General features: G+C 47.0%; 1 protein-coding gene across 1 annotated transcript in view; it reads right to left on the reverse strand.

Annotated features, from left to right (window-relative positions):
• AHNAK (AHNAK nucleoprotein) overlaps window positions 1-13,361 on the reverse strand; it is a 121,001-nt gene that overhangs the window by 53,034 nt on the left and 54,606 nt on the right. Inside the window, exon 5 of the mRNA XM_055287634.2 lies at window positions 6,237-6,336. Coding sequence (XP_055143609.1) covers window positions 6,237-6,336 — 100 coding nt within the window. The remainder of the gene's footprint in view (window positions 1-6,236; window positions 6,337-13,361) is intronic.

Consider the following 13,361-nt stretch of genomic DNA (forward strand, 5'->3'; position numbering starts at 1 on the left):
GATGAACCCTGAAAGTGAAGTAAGCCAGACACAAAAGGACAAATACTGTGTAATTCCACTTACATGAGGTTCCTAGAGTAGTCAAATTCATACAGTCAGAAAGTAGCGGCCAGTCATGGTGGCTCACGCCTGTAATCCCAGCACTTTGGGAGGCTGAGGTGGGTGGATCACCTGAGGTCGGGAGTTTGAGACCAGCCTGGCCAACATGGAGAAACCCCATCTCTACTAAAAATACAAATTAGCCAGGCGGGATAGCACATGCCTGTAATCCCAGCTACTTGGGAGGCTGAGGCAGGAGAATCGCTTGAACCTGGGAGGTGGAGGTTGCAGTGAGCTGAGATCGCGCCATTTTACTCCAGCCTGGGCAACAAGGGCGAAACTCTGAAACTTCATCTCGAAAAAAAGAAAGAAAAGAAGAAAGAAAGAAAGGAAGGGAGGGAGGGAAGGAGGGAGGGAGGGAGGATGGTGGTTGCCAGGGGCTGGAGAGTTAGTGTTGAATGGCTACAGCGTTTTAATTAAGGAAGATGAGAAAGTTCTGGAGCTGCACAGTGGAGATGGTTCCACCATAATGTGAATGTACTCTATACCACCGAGCTGTACACCTAAAAATGGTTAAAATGGTCAATTTTATGTTATGTCTATTTTACCACCAGTTTTTTTTTTTTTTCTTTAAATAGATGGAGAACTCACAGATTGGCCCACTGGCAAGGGTCCTATAAGGTTTTAGAGGTTTATAAACACAAGCGCAAATGAAAAATTACCCTAGAGTTTTCCCATGGTTAGCTGTGGGTATAGGAATATCTGCCCCCATCCCACCAAGAGGGCTTCAGAATAGGGAGAGAGGGTTCACTGAGTAAGGAGTGGCAGATTCCAAACAGACGCCTATTCCAGACCAGAGAACATCATGAAAGAGGAGAGGACTGAAATAAGATGGCCAGAGAAGCAAAATGAGCTAAGGGGTTTGAAACAACAGAACAGAAACATTGTGGACCACCAGTGGTGCGGGACGTCTGGTGACAGCTTAAGTGACCAGTCCAGTGTGAAGCTGATAACGGAGGTATAATTACAACAGCTAACGTTTATTAAGCACTTACTGTATGTCAGGCACCACTATAAACACTGCGCAGGCAATAACTCGCTTAATCTTCACGACCACCATCCAAGGGATGTTATCATCCTGATCTCACAGATGAAAGAAAAACTGAACACGCCCCAAGGTAGAGTAGCAGAGACAAGATTTGAACCCAGGCAGTCCAGTTTCCGAGCTGAGCTCCTAACCATGAGGGTATGTGGCTTAAGGCAGGACAGTATGACACCCAACACAATCAGTTTATACGTTTCCACTTGTAGCTTCAACTCTCCAGCACCTCACCCCTCAAAACCTCCTTCAACATTTAGGACACAGCATAAACGTCTTTTTTTTTTTTTTTTTTTTTTTTTTGAGACGGAGTCTCGCACTGTCACCCATGGCACAATCTTGGCTCACTGCAACCTCCCCCTCCCGGGTTCAAGCGATTCACCTGCCTCAGCCTCCCATGATGTCTTGATTCAAAACCTCTGCTGCTCTGAACTGCACAGACTTGTCTCCAAGTCCAGCAATACTTCTCTGATTTTCTGCTTATTTACCAAAATGACCCTGTATGCAGCTGACTGAAGTGTTACCATGAGAAAACCATGTAATGTTCAAACGGGTTTTTTGATATTAAAAGAAACAGCAGTATCCCCTTGAGAAGTAGACTTAGAGAAAGCTGGAGGCTCACGGCGGGGGCAGGAAAGGCTTGTTTCTCACATGCCCATGAAGTGATGTTTACACAAGACTCCAGCTTCAAAGTCCATGAAAGTGGGGGACACGCAAGTTGGTTTCTAAGGAAACATCCATGATCAGGGGAAAGAGGCGTCTCTGGCAAGGAGAACTATAATCTTTCTCCTGTACTTTAAACCAAGGCATGAGAAGATGAAAAGCCGCGGAAGTTCCTCTAAGCTCCACAGACTTTATCTGAATCCCTGTGACTGGCTGCTTTAATTCTGCCACCTTCCGTGCCTGGCTCTGCAAAGGTGCTCAGTAAATAAACGTTCATTGAATGAACAGACATTATGCACCCAGTGTACAAGTCCTTTGAGAAAAGGGGTCAAATCCCAATTCCCTTGAAATCCCGAGACATTTAATTTAATCAATGTTGAAGTAAAGTGTACAACAAAAAGTGCTGCATTTGGCAACACAAGCACTAGAACCCAGTCCCTAAAGAGCAAGAGAGAAATGGCCACCATGTAAGCGCTGGGAAGCCAGCCAGAGGAGCTTGCCATCATCTGTCTAGCTTTTTTTTTTTTTTTTCCAAGACAGAGTTTCACTCATGTTGCCCAGGCTGGAGTACAATGGCGCGATCTCAGTTCACTGCAGCCTCCGCCCCCTGGATTCAAGAAATTCTCCTGCCTCAGCCTCCCGATTAGCTGGGATTACAGGCGCCCACCATACCCGGCTAATTTTTTTTTTTTTTTTTTTTTTGGATTTTCAGTAGAGACAGGATTTTGCTATGTTGGCCAGGCTGGTCTCAACCTCCTGGCCTCAGGTGATCCACCCGCCTCGGCCTCACAAAGTGCTGGGATTACAGGCATGAGCCACAGTGCCCAGCCCATCTGTCTAGTTTATATTCCAGACAGACGTTGCTGGAGATCCTCCTGGGCCCTACTGAGTGTGAAGTCTAGCGGAGGCCCAGCACTACGGGAGCCAAAACAGGGATGCCTGGGCAGCATGGGAGAGCACAGAGAAGGGGCCCTGAGCCCAGACGTGGAGGCTCAGGTGGGCCTGGAGTGGTGGTTCAAAGACCCAGGAAGACAGGGGGCAGAGGGGTGTGGAAGAGCACAATAAAGACACAGGAGCAGCCCAGTGCGGTGGCTCACGCCTGTAATCCCAGCACTTTGGGAGGCCCAGGCGGGCGGATCACAAGGTCAGAAGTTCAAGACCAGCCTGGCCAATATGGTGAAACCTCATCTCTACTAAAAATACAAAAAATTTAGCTGGGCATTGTGGCACATGCCTGTAATCCCAACTACTCAGGAGGCTGAAGCAGGAGGATTGCTTGAACCTGGGAGGTGGAGGTTGCAGTGAGTTGATATCGCGCCACTGCATTCCAGCCTGGGTGATACAGTGAGACTCCATCTCAAAAAAAAAAAAAAGACATAGGAGCATGGACCAGCATCATGGATGTGGGGACCAGCACTAGGGTGTTGCTGGAGTGAAAAGCCCACATAGAGCCGGGCGCGGTGGCTCACGCTTGTAATCCCAGCACTTTGGGAGGCCGAGGCGGGCGGATCACGAGGTCAGGAGATCGAGACCACGGTGAAATCCCGTCTCTACTAAACATACAAAAAAATTAGCCGGGCGTAGTGGCGGGCGCCTGTAGTCCCAGCTACTCGGAGAGGCTGAGGCAGGAGAATGGCGTGAACTCAGGAGGCGGAGCTTGCAGTGAGCCGAGATTGCGCCACTGTATTCCAGCCTGGGCGACAGAGCGAGACTCCCTCTCAAAAAAAAAAAAAAAAAAAAGAAAAGCCCACATAGGAAGTGGTGGGGGCTGAGCTGAGAGCTGGGCCATGGCATCCTTGGGTGCTGAGCCAAGGATGTGAACTTCACCCCAAGAGCCACGAGCAGCCACTGAAGAATTTCAGGGAGGGGATTAACATGATTTGATTCTTTTATTTTAAACTAACCACTATTTAAGCTCACTCTATCCATGGAGGAAAAGACCTAAGATAGGAAGACAGTTAGGAGGTGATTATAGCAAATAATACAAACCAAAAACATTCGAAATGTTAAGAAGATGGGTGAGGCCGGGCGCGGTGGCTCACACTTGTAATCCCAGCACTTTGGGAGGCCGAGGCGGGCAGATCATGAGGTCAGGAGATCGAGACCACGGTGAAACCCCATCTCTACTAAAAATACAAAAAAATTAGCCGGGCGTGGTGGCGGGCGCCTGTAGTCCCAGCTACTCGGAGAGGCTGAGGCTGGAGAATGGCGTGAACCCGGGAGGTGGAGCTTGCAGTGAGCCGACACTGCGCCACTGCACTCCAGCCTGGGAGACAGAGCGATACTCCGTCTCAAAAAAAAGAAAAAAAAAAGGTGGGTGACTGGTGTGGTGGCCAGATGGTTAGCAGAGCTGACCAGAGACGGTGGGGAGGGGGATGGAGAGACAGGGAGAGGGGAAGTGGAGGGGAGCCCAGATGTGCAGCCCTGGAGCTCAGAAGAGAAGCAGGCCTGAGAGCCACAGAGCCCCAAGAGGTTGCCCGGAGAGAGTCCCAAGTGAGAAAAACAAAAACCCATGACAGGTCCTTGGGAAATTCTGCCACTTTCGAGGTTATGGGAAGAGGGAAGCCCATAAAGGGCCTGGGAAGGGAGGGCAAAGCCATCCTAACCAAACAGACGTCAACACGAAGGCGATATCACCAATCAGAGGGGGCAGGGTGTTTCAAGGAAGGAGAGGGCACAGCACCAAGTGCCCAGAGATTTCCCTGGGCACTCCTATCAATGAAGTGGAATCAGCAAGAGCAGTATTGAGTGGCAGGGTGGAAGCCTGGGGACAGGAAGTGGGGGGACTGGAGTGAAGGGAAGATGAGGAAGAGGCGACAGGAATGGAACAGGCAATGCTTTCCAGTTGGCTCTCAAATAATAGCACCACAGCAAGAGGGGTTCGGGCTTGACAGAGGCTTTCTTTCTCTTCTTTTCTTTCTTTTTTTTGAGACAGAGTCTCGCTCTGTCACCGAGGCTGGAGTGCAGTGGCCTGGTCTCAGCTCACTGCAACCTCCGCCTCCCGGGTTTAAGCGATTCTTCTGCCTCAGCCTCCTGAGTAGCTGGGATTACAGGTGTGCGCCACCACACCCAGTTAATTTTGCATTTTTAGTAGAGACAGGGTTTCACCGTTTTGGCCAGGCTGGTCTCGAACTCCTGACCTCGTGATCCGCCCGCCTCGGCCTTCCAAAATGCTGGGATTACAGGCGTGAGCCACCGCACCAGGCTGGGAAGCTTTCTTTAAAGGAGGTGGAGTATGTCCCTGTTTATTTGCTGAAGGGACATTCATCCCAGGCTATGGGTGGAGCGCTGGGCAAGGAAGAGGTGAGAGGAGAAAATGGGGCTCAGATGGAGGAAGGAGGGTCCACAGGAGCGGATGGAAGGAAGCGGAGCTCCCTTTGCCCAGTGACACGGCAGTCAGTCCTCTCCAGCTGACATTGCCATGTGGGAATGTGGGCTCAGTGAACATGACAAAATGTTGAGAGGCCATACATTCCATATTTTTGTTTATTGCTTTATTTTGTTTTTCTGAGACGGAATCTCACTCTGTCACCCAGGCTGGAGCTCAGTGGTGCAATCTCGACTCACGGCAACCTCTGCCTCCTGGGTTCAAGCAATTCTCCTGCCTCAGCCTCCCGAGTAGCTGGGATTACAGGTGCCTGCCACCATGCCCGGCTAATTTTTATATTTCTAGTAGAGACAGGGTTTCACCATGTTGGCTAGGCTGGTCTTGAACTCCTGACCTCAAGTGATCCGCCTGCCTCGGCCTCCCAAAGTGCTGGATTACAGGCATGAGCCACCATGCCCAGACAGTCTCCTGATTCTTAAATGTTTGCAATTACCTCCAAAAAACAGTTTAGTTTTCGTGCAGGCCAGAAACATGGCTACGGCCCAAACTGAGCCAATGACCCCTCCACATAGCTCCCTATGACCCAGGATTTCCATACCCCACAGTCACTCACTTCTTCCCCTCCAGCTCACCCTCCATGTGGGCATCTCCCTCCTAGGAGGCCTGAAAAAGACTTTCCTTTAGAGGATCAAAAAGACTTTTTCTAAACTCTGGTAGATCTTCCACTAGGAGTAGATTCCAACCCTTTAATTCTAAGTCTTTGGTTTCTGCCCCACCCTGGCTTCTGGGTTTAATAGGTACTGTCTTAAAAGCATGTGGATATTCCACAGCAGCCCTCCCTATGAAGAAACGCTTAAGATTCCTTCTGAAGGAGTATGTAATCGTTCTGTAGTAAGTGCATTTCCTATGGGCTTCTCACAAAGCTGAAAGAAGAGTAGGGTTTGAATTTCCAGGCCCAGGAGAAAGAGGGGCTGGGCTCCTGGGGTCTTGAGCCATATCCTTCCAGGTGTGGCTTCCACAGCCCAGGCAGACATGCCTATCTGTGATAAAGGGTATCATTATCATAATCAAGGTCATCAGTCTTTCAGTCCCCATCACTTCTCTCACCTGCATTTGGGGTGGAGACTGAAACTGCCCCGGCTTGGCTGCTGGCTTCTTTCTGTTTGTTCTGGTCTTTGCATTCCAGTGCTGATAGCTGTGGTGTGTTCTAACAAGGATAAAGATTATCACCAGGTCACTCATCAAATCATCCAATCAATGAGCACTTTTCAAATGCCTACTATGGGTGTATAAAATACCAGAGACCCCACATTTACCACTCCCACCCCCCAACACATCCCAGCCCAGCCGAAGCACCACCATTGCCTGGAATCTCTAGCTGTAGAGAAGATAACAGAGAATCTTTAGAAGACAACTGGCCTAAGCTGAAGGACAGCCCTTTGTGAAAGCCCGGGGAATCTCACACAAATGGGACAATGCTATCTCGGGTTCATCCACCCACCAGACCCAGTCATTCTCCTCAAGGGCTTTGCGAGGACAGGAGAGAGATAAGGTACAACTGAACACTGAGGAACAATGTGTAAGAAAGGAGGGTTTTGTTGTGGGACCACAGCAATCATCAGTTAGTGCCCTCTAGGTATCTTTTCTCCCTCAGCATTAAGCTGGATACTGCGGGGCAGGGGTTCCGATCACTAGACTCAGCTCCACTCAGAGTTTTTGATGCCTTACGTGGTAGATCTCCAATCAGAGGTCGCTACCATCTGTGGGGAAGGGGAGTGTTCCCATCAAGAAGGAGAGCCCACCTGGCCATGGGATTCCCTGACCAATGGCAGGATTCCATCTGGCAGCAACACGGAAACCAGTTCGTGGAGAACTATGGTTGCCATCAGTGCTTTCAATGGGTTACTCTTTTCATGTGTTTGCCCAAGTCTAACACCATCCCAAGAAATTGCTCTTCCCAGCAGGACGCGGTGGCTCGGGCCTGTAATCCCAGCACTTTCAGAGGCTAAGGCGAGAGGATCACCTGAGCCTAGGAGTTCCACACCAGCCTGGGCAATACAGTGAGACCCCCACCTCTACAAAAAATAAACAAAATAGCCAGGTGTGGTGGCACACAACCATAGTCCCAGCTACTCAGGAGGCTGAGGCAGGAGGACTGCCTGAGTCCAGGAGGTCGAGGCTACAGTGAGATTGCGCCACTGCACTCCAGCCAGGGTGACAGAGTGAGACCCTGTCTCAAAAAAAAAAAAAAAAAGAAAAAAAAGAAAAAGGAGATTTCTCTTCCCCAGGGGATAGTAACCTAAAGGTTACATGAAAGGATTGAATCAGGACCTTCAATTTCAAACCGATTAAATTTCTTTTTTATTTTCTTTCTATTGTTTTCCTTTTTTTTTTTTTTTTGAGACAGAGTCTCACTGTGTGTCCCAGGCTGGAGTGCAGTGGCCAGATCTCAGCTCACCACAACCTCCAGCCTCCCAGGTTCAAGGGATTCTACTGCCTCAGCCTTCCAAGTAGCTGGGATTACAGGCGTGTGTCACCATGCCCAGCTGATTTTTTGTATTTTTAGTAGAAACAGGGTTTCACCATGTTGGCCAGGCTGGTCTCAAACTCCTGACCTAAGGTGATCCAACCACCTCAGCCTCACAAAGTGCTGGGATTACAAGTGTGAGCCATCATGCTCGGCCTGTTTCTCTCTTTTTTTTTTTTTTTTTTTGACAGAATCTCGCTCTGTTGCCCAGGCTGGAGTGCAGTGGCGCAATCTCACTGCAACCTCTGCCTCCCGGGTTCAAGCAATTCTCCTGCCTCAGCCTCCCAAGTAGCTGGGATTATAGGCATGTGCCACCACGCCGGCTAAGTGTGTGGCTAAGCTTATTTTTAGTAGAGACGGGGTTTCACTATCTTGGCCAGGCTGGTCTCAAACTCCTGACCTCAGGTTATCCACTCACCTCGGCCTCCCAAAGTACTAGGATTACAGGCATGAGCCACTATGCCCAGCCTCTTTTTTATTTTTTAAGAGATGGGGATCCCACTATGTTGACCAGGCTGGTCTTGAACTCCTGGGCTCAAGCAATCCTCCCATCTCCGCCTCCCAAAGTGGTAGGATTACAGGTGTGACCCATCTCGCCGGGCCAAATTGGTGAAATTTCTTATTCATCCTTCCTTGTTACAGATGAACTATCTTCCCTGTTCCGAGCTTTCAGGAGGACCGTTGGGGCCACTTAAATTTTTCCTCCCCATAAGTAATTAAGTAATAAGCAAATTCTTCATTAGAGTTTTCTAGACGCTGAGACAATAAATAATTTGTCTTTGTCTCTGAGAGCTTAGCAGTGTCCCAGGCATTCTGGAAATGTTTGTGGCTTGGATAGGTGAATGATGAGTGATGAAAGAATGAATGAGTGGTGAATAAATGAATGAATGAGTGGTGAATAAATGAATGAATGAGTGGTGAATAAATGAATGAATGAGTGGTGAATAAATGAATGAATGAGTGGTGAATAAATGAATGAATGAGTGGTGAAAGAGTCTTTCAACTGAATGATATTTGCATTTCTCTAACAATCGATGGCATGAAAATTTCCAAGGTTCTTAAAAACTACACATAGATTAATCCCATCTCACTGATTCTTCTTTCTTCACAAATTTTTAAAATTCTAATAATAATCAGATATAAATTATTTTACAAAAACAACCCTGTCTTTCCCAGAAAAAGGTTGGTAGAGAAATTCAGCATGTCATGACTCTTCTTTTTATTTCAATTGTTCAGTTTCTAGTTATAAAATGAAACTCAGAATAAGTCCAAATAACCACAGAAGGAAGGAATTTTTTTTAAATTTAGAAACAAAGATTGAATAATAATGGCAAACACATCAGCGCTTACCACATGCCAAACGATTTTTACCCTTATGTCAACTCTTTACATCAACTCTGGAGACAAGTATTACTACTACCCCGTTTTACACAAGAAGAAACTGAAGTACAGAGAGCTTAAATAACTTGCCCTAGATGGCGCAGCTAGAAAGAGCCGGAGCTGGTCGGGCACAGTGGCTCACACCTATAATCCCAGCACTTTGAGAGGCCAAGGTAGGCAAACGGCTTGAGCCCAGGAGTTCAAAATCAGCCTGGGCAACATGGCGAAACCTTGTCTCTACAAAGAATTCAAAAATTAGCCAGGTCCGCCGGGTACAGTGGCTCATGCCTATAATCCCAGCACTTTAGGAGGCCGAGGCAGGTGGATCACCCGAAGTCAGGAGTTCAAGACCAGCCTGATCAACATGGTCTCTACTAAAATACAAAAATTAGCAGGGCGTGATGGCGGGTGCCTGTAATCTCAGCAACTCAGGAGGCCGAGGCAGGAGAATCACTTGAACTCGGAAGGTGGAGGTTGCAGTGAACCAAGATCGAGCCATTGCACTCCAGCCTGGGCAACAAGGAGAGACTCCGTCTCAGAAAAAAAAAAAAAAAAAAAAAAAAGATTGACCTTATGTTGGCAGCTGTCTCTATTAAAAACAGAAAAAATTAGCCAGGCATGGTGACACACACCTGTAGTCCCAGCTACTCAGGAGGCTGTAGCAGGAGGATCACTTGATCCCAGGAGGCAGAGGCTGCAGTGAGCCAAGATCATGCCACTGCATTCCAGCATGGGTGACAGAGCCAGACCTTGTCTCAAAAAAAAAAAGAAATAGCGGTAATATTACTAAAAGCAAGCAAAACAAAGATTCTATAGTAGCTGGACTAAATAAAGGAGTAGGAAACGAGTTCAGTTACTATTCACTTTAGAAAATGAAACAATCAAATCACTAAATAAATGGTTTTCTGATACAAATACAAAATTAATCTGAAACCATTAAAACAAGTCACACCGCCTTAAAAGGCAGAGGGAGTCCTAGGCTCCCTCTGAAAAGTGAACTTCAGGAAAAAGCCATTATTAAATCCAGCCATCCTAGGTCCTGTTGCAATTCAATCAATAGAGATTAATATTAAGATACTCTGTGAGTCTATACTGCACAGAAATCGTCAAGCAGGGAGAAGGAAAATCTTGTTAGTAACAAAGAACTGTGCCTAGAGAAAATTCTCAGGGAGAAAAATTCTTCCACAGCCACCACTCTGATGTTATCTTGAAAACAGCTTGGCCGGGAGCGGTGGCTCACACCTGTAATCCCAGCACTTTGGGAGGCCGAGGCGGGCAGATCACGAGGTCAGGAGTTCGAGACCAGCCTGATCAATATAGTGAAACCCTGTCTCTACTAAAAGTACAAAAGTTAGCCGGGGGTGGTGGCGCATGCCTGTAGTCCCAGCTACTCGGTAGGCTGAGGCAGGAGAATTGCTTGAACCCGGGAGGCAGAGGTTGCAATGAGCCGAGATCGCATCACTGCACTCCAGCCTGAGCAGCAGAGGGAGACTCCGTCTCAAGAAAGAAAGAGAGAGAGAGAGAGAGCGAGAGAAAAAGAAAGAAGGGAGGGAGGGGAGGGAGGGAGGGAGGAAGGAAGGAAGGAAGGAAGGAAGGAAGGAAGGAAGGAAGGAAGGAAGGAAGGGAAGGGAAGGGAAAACAGAGGTTGAGAAAAATAGAAGAGCAAATGACATTAAGATGTGGGTGGGAGAAGGAAATTTAGATGGAATTAAATGGTATCAAATGTAAAGTGTTCTTAAAGCTTTTCCTTTTAAAATGCACTTGTCTGTGGAAAACATTATACTGAGTGATGTGTGAGCCTTGAAAAGATTAAGGCAGGATCCAGACTGCGATATCGTTCCTGAGGTACCAGGAAAAGGTTTGAAGATGGGCCTGATATCATCAAAGCCAAGCACAGGTCAAAACCAACAACTGCTAAAGTGTTCTGAGCTGATCAAAGGAGGAATCCAAAGGCCAGTGTACCGCGCAGCCTGGGACTGAATGATTGGCATTGTCATCTCGTCATTCCAGGACATGACCACTATGTGGCAGGAAAGGATGTGGCAGAAGGGCAGGATATGGCACCAAACAACTCCTTGAAGCCACTCAAGAAAACAGAGGATAAGGAAGGGAAGGGGGAGGTCACTCCCCTGAGGCCTTCCAAGGCCCCAGACTCTCCCATTTCATATCTAAAGGTCATGGTGAAATGGGTGGAGAAAAGTGATACATAACCATTCCTATCAGAAAAGGTAAAGACATGATTACTCACTTTATGTAAAACAGTTACTAAGTAACAGAAGACACAGCATTAAATAGCATCATTACGACATATCTGATTATGTTACTAATGTGAATCACTCACAATTTCCTGTCCAAGAGAGAGCTGAAATTTTTATTCTAACAAGATCATAGAAACTGGTAATAGCCCAGGCGCAGTGGTTCACGTCTGTAATCCCAGCACTTTGGGAGGCCGAGGCGAGTGGATCATAAGGTCAAGTGTTCAAGACCAGCCTGACCAACATGGTGAAACCCCATCTCTACTAAAAATACAAAAATTAGCCAGGTGTGGTGGCGCGCGCCTGTAATCCCAGTTTCTCAGGAGGCTGAGGCAGAAGAATTGCTTGAAGCCAGGAGGCGGAGGTTGCAATGAGCCGAGATTGCACCACTGCACTCCAGCCTGGGCGACAGAATGAGACTCTGTCTCAAAAAAAAAAAAAGAAAGAAAAAGAAACTGGTAATAAATAAGTATAATCCAATACAATAGGGGCTTTCTAGCTATCAAAGTGAAATACTCATATGTGTGTTTAAAGTGACATGTGCAGCCAGGCACAGTGGCTCATACCTCTAATGCCAGCACTTTGGGAGGCTGAGGTGGGCAGATCACCTGAGGTCAGGAGTTCAAGACCAGCCTGGCCAATATAGCAAAAATCTATCTCTACTAAAAATACAAAAATTAGCCAGGTGTGGTGGCACACCTGTAATCCCAGCTACTCAGGTGGCTGAGGCAAAAGAATCACTTGAACCCAGGAGGCGAAGGTGCAGTGAGCCAAGGTCGTGCCACTGCACTCCAGCCCGGGCAACAGAGCAAGACTCCGTCCCAAAAAAAAAAAAAAAAAGTGAAATGTGCAAGAATGTTTGTATGTACAAAAATATAAACACTGGGGCCAGGCTTAGTAGCTCATGCCTGTAATCCCAGCAATTTGGGAGGCCAAGGCAGGCAGATAACCTGAGGTCAGGAGTTCAAGACCAGCTGGGCCAAAATGACGAAACTCCATCTCAAGTAAAAATACAAAACAATTTTGCCAGGCATGGTGGCACGCCCCTGTAATCCCAGCTACTCAGGAGGCTGAGGCAGGAGAATTGCTTGAACCTGGGAAGCAGAGGTTGCAGTGAGCCGAGACTGAGCCACTGCACTCCAGCCTGGGTGGCAGAGGGGAGACTTCATCTCAAAAAAAAAAAAAAAAGTAAACACTGGAAATGACTTAAAAGTCCATCAATAGAGGAATTGTCAAATATGCAATATATCTATGCTGCACAATATTTCACAATGAAAAGAACAAGGTAGGTCTGTTTTCACCTACATGGAACATCTCCAAAACGTTAAGAGGGGAAAAAGAAAATTACAAAACAACACAGTCCAATCTTATTTATGGTTTTGTGGGTTTTGTTGTTGTGGTGGTTGTTGTGTTGTTGCTAACCCACGAAACTCTAGGCTTCTATGTTAACATACAGACGTGTCCAAATGCATTGAGCAAAGTCTACAGGGCACATGCCAAGACGCAGCCAATGGTTATCACTAAGGAGGAGCATGCAAGTGTGTTTGGAACAAGGGGAATTTCTCTTGTATTAATTTTTTACAAAAATGAATGGCGTACTAAGATTACACTAAATGTAATTATAATTACACTATATGGTGTAATTAAAAATTGAATCTCTGGGGCCAGGCATAGTGGCTCATGCCTATAATCCCAGTGCTTTAGAAGGCCAAGGTGGGAGGATCGCTTGAGGCCAGGAGTTTGAGAGCAGCACCTGGGCAACATAGTGAATCCACACTCTAAAAAAAAAAAAAAAAAAAAAAAATTTTTTTTTTTATTAGATGGGTGTGGAAGCTGTGCCTTTAGTAAGAGCTACTCGGAAAGCTGAGGTGGGAGGATCTCTTGAGTCCAGGAGTTCAAGGTAGCAGTGAGCTGTGATCATGCCAGTGCACTCCAGCCTGAGTGACAGAGCAAGGCCCTTTTCTAAAAAAAAATAAAAATAAAAATAAAAAACAAAATACATCTTGGATGGAAATGTTGGTTCTAAAAATTTCCACCTGCCCAACAGAATATTCATTAGGATTGAAAGTG

Source organism: Symphalangus syndactylus, chromosome 1 (assembly GCF_028878055.3).
Source record: "Symphalangus syndactylus isolate Jambi chromosome 1, NHGRI_mSymSyn1-v2.1_pri, whole genome shotgun sequence".
Taxonomy (NCBI): Eukaryota; Metazoa; Chordata; class Mammalia; order Primates; family Hylobatidae; genus Symphalangus; species Symphalangus syndactylus.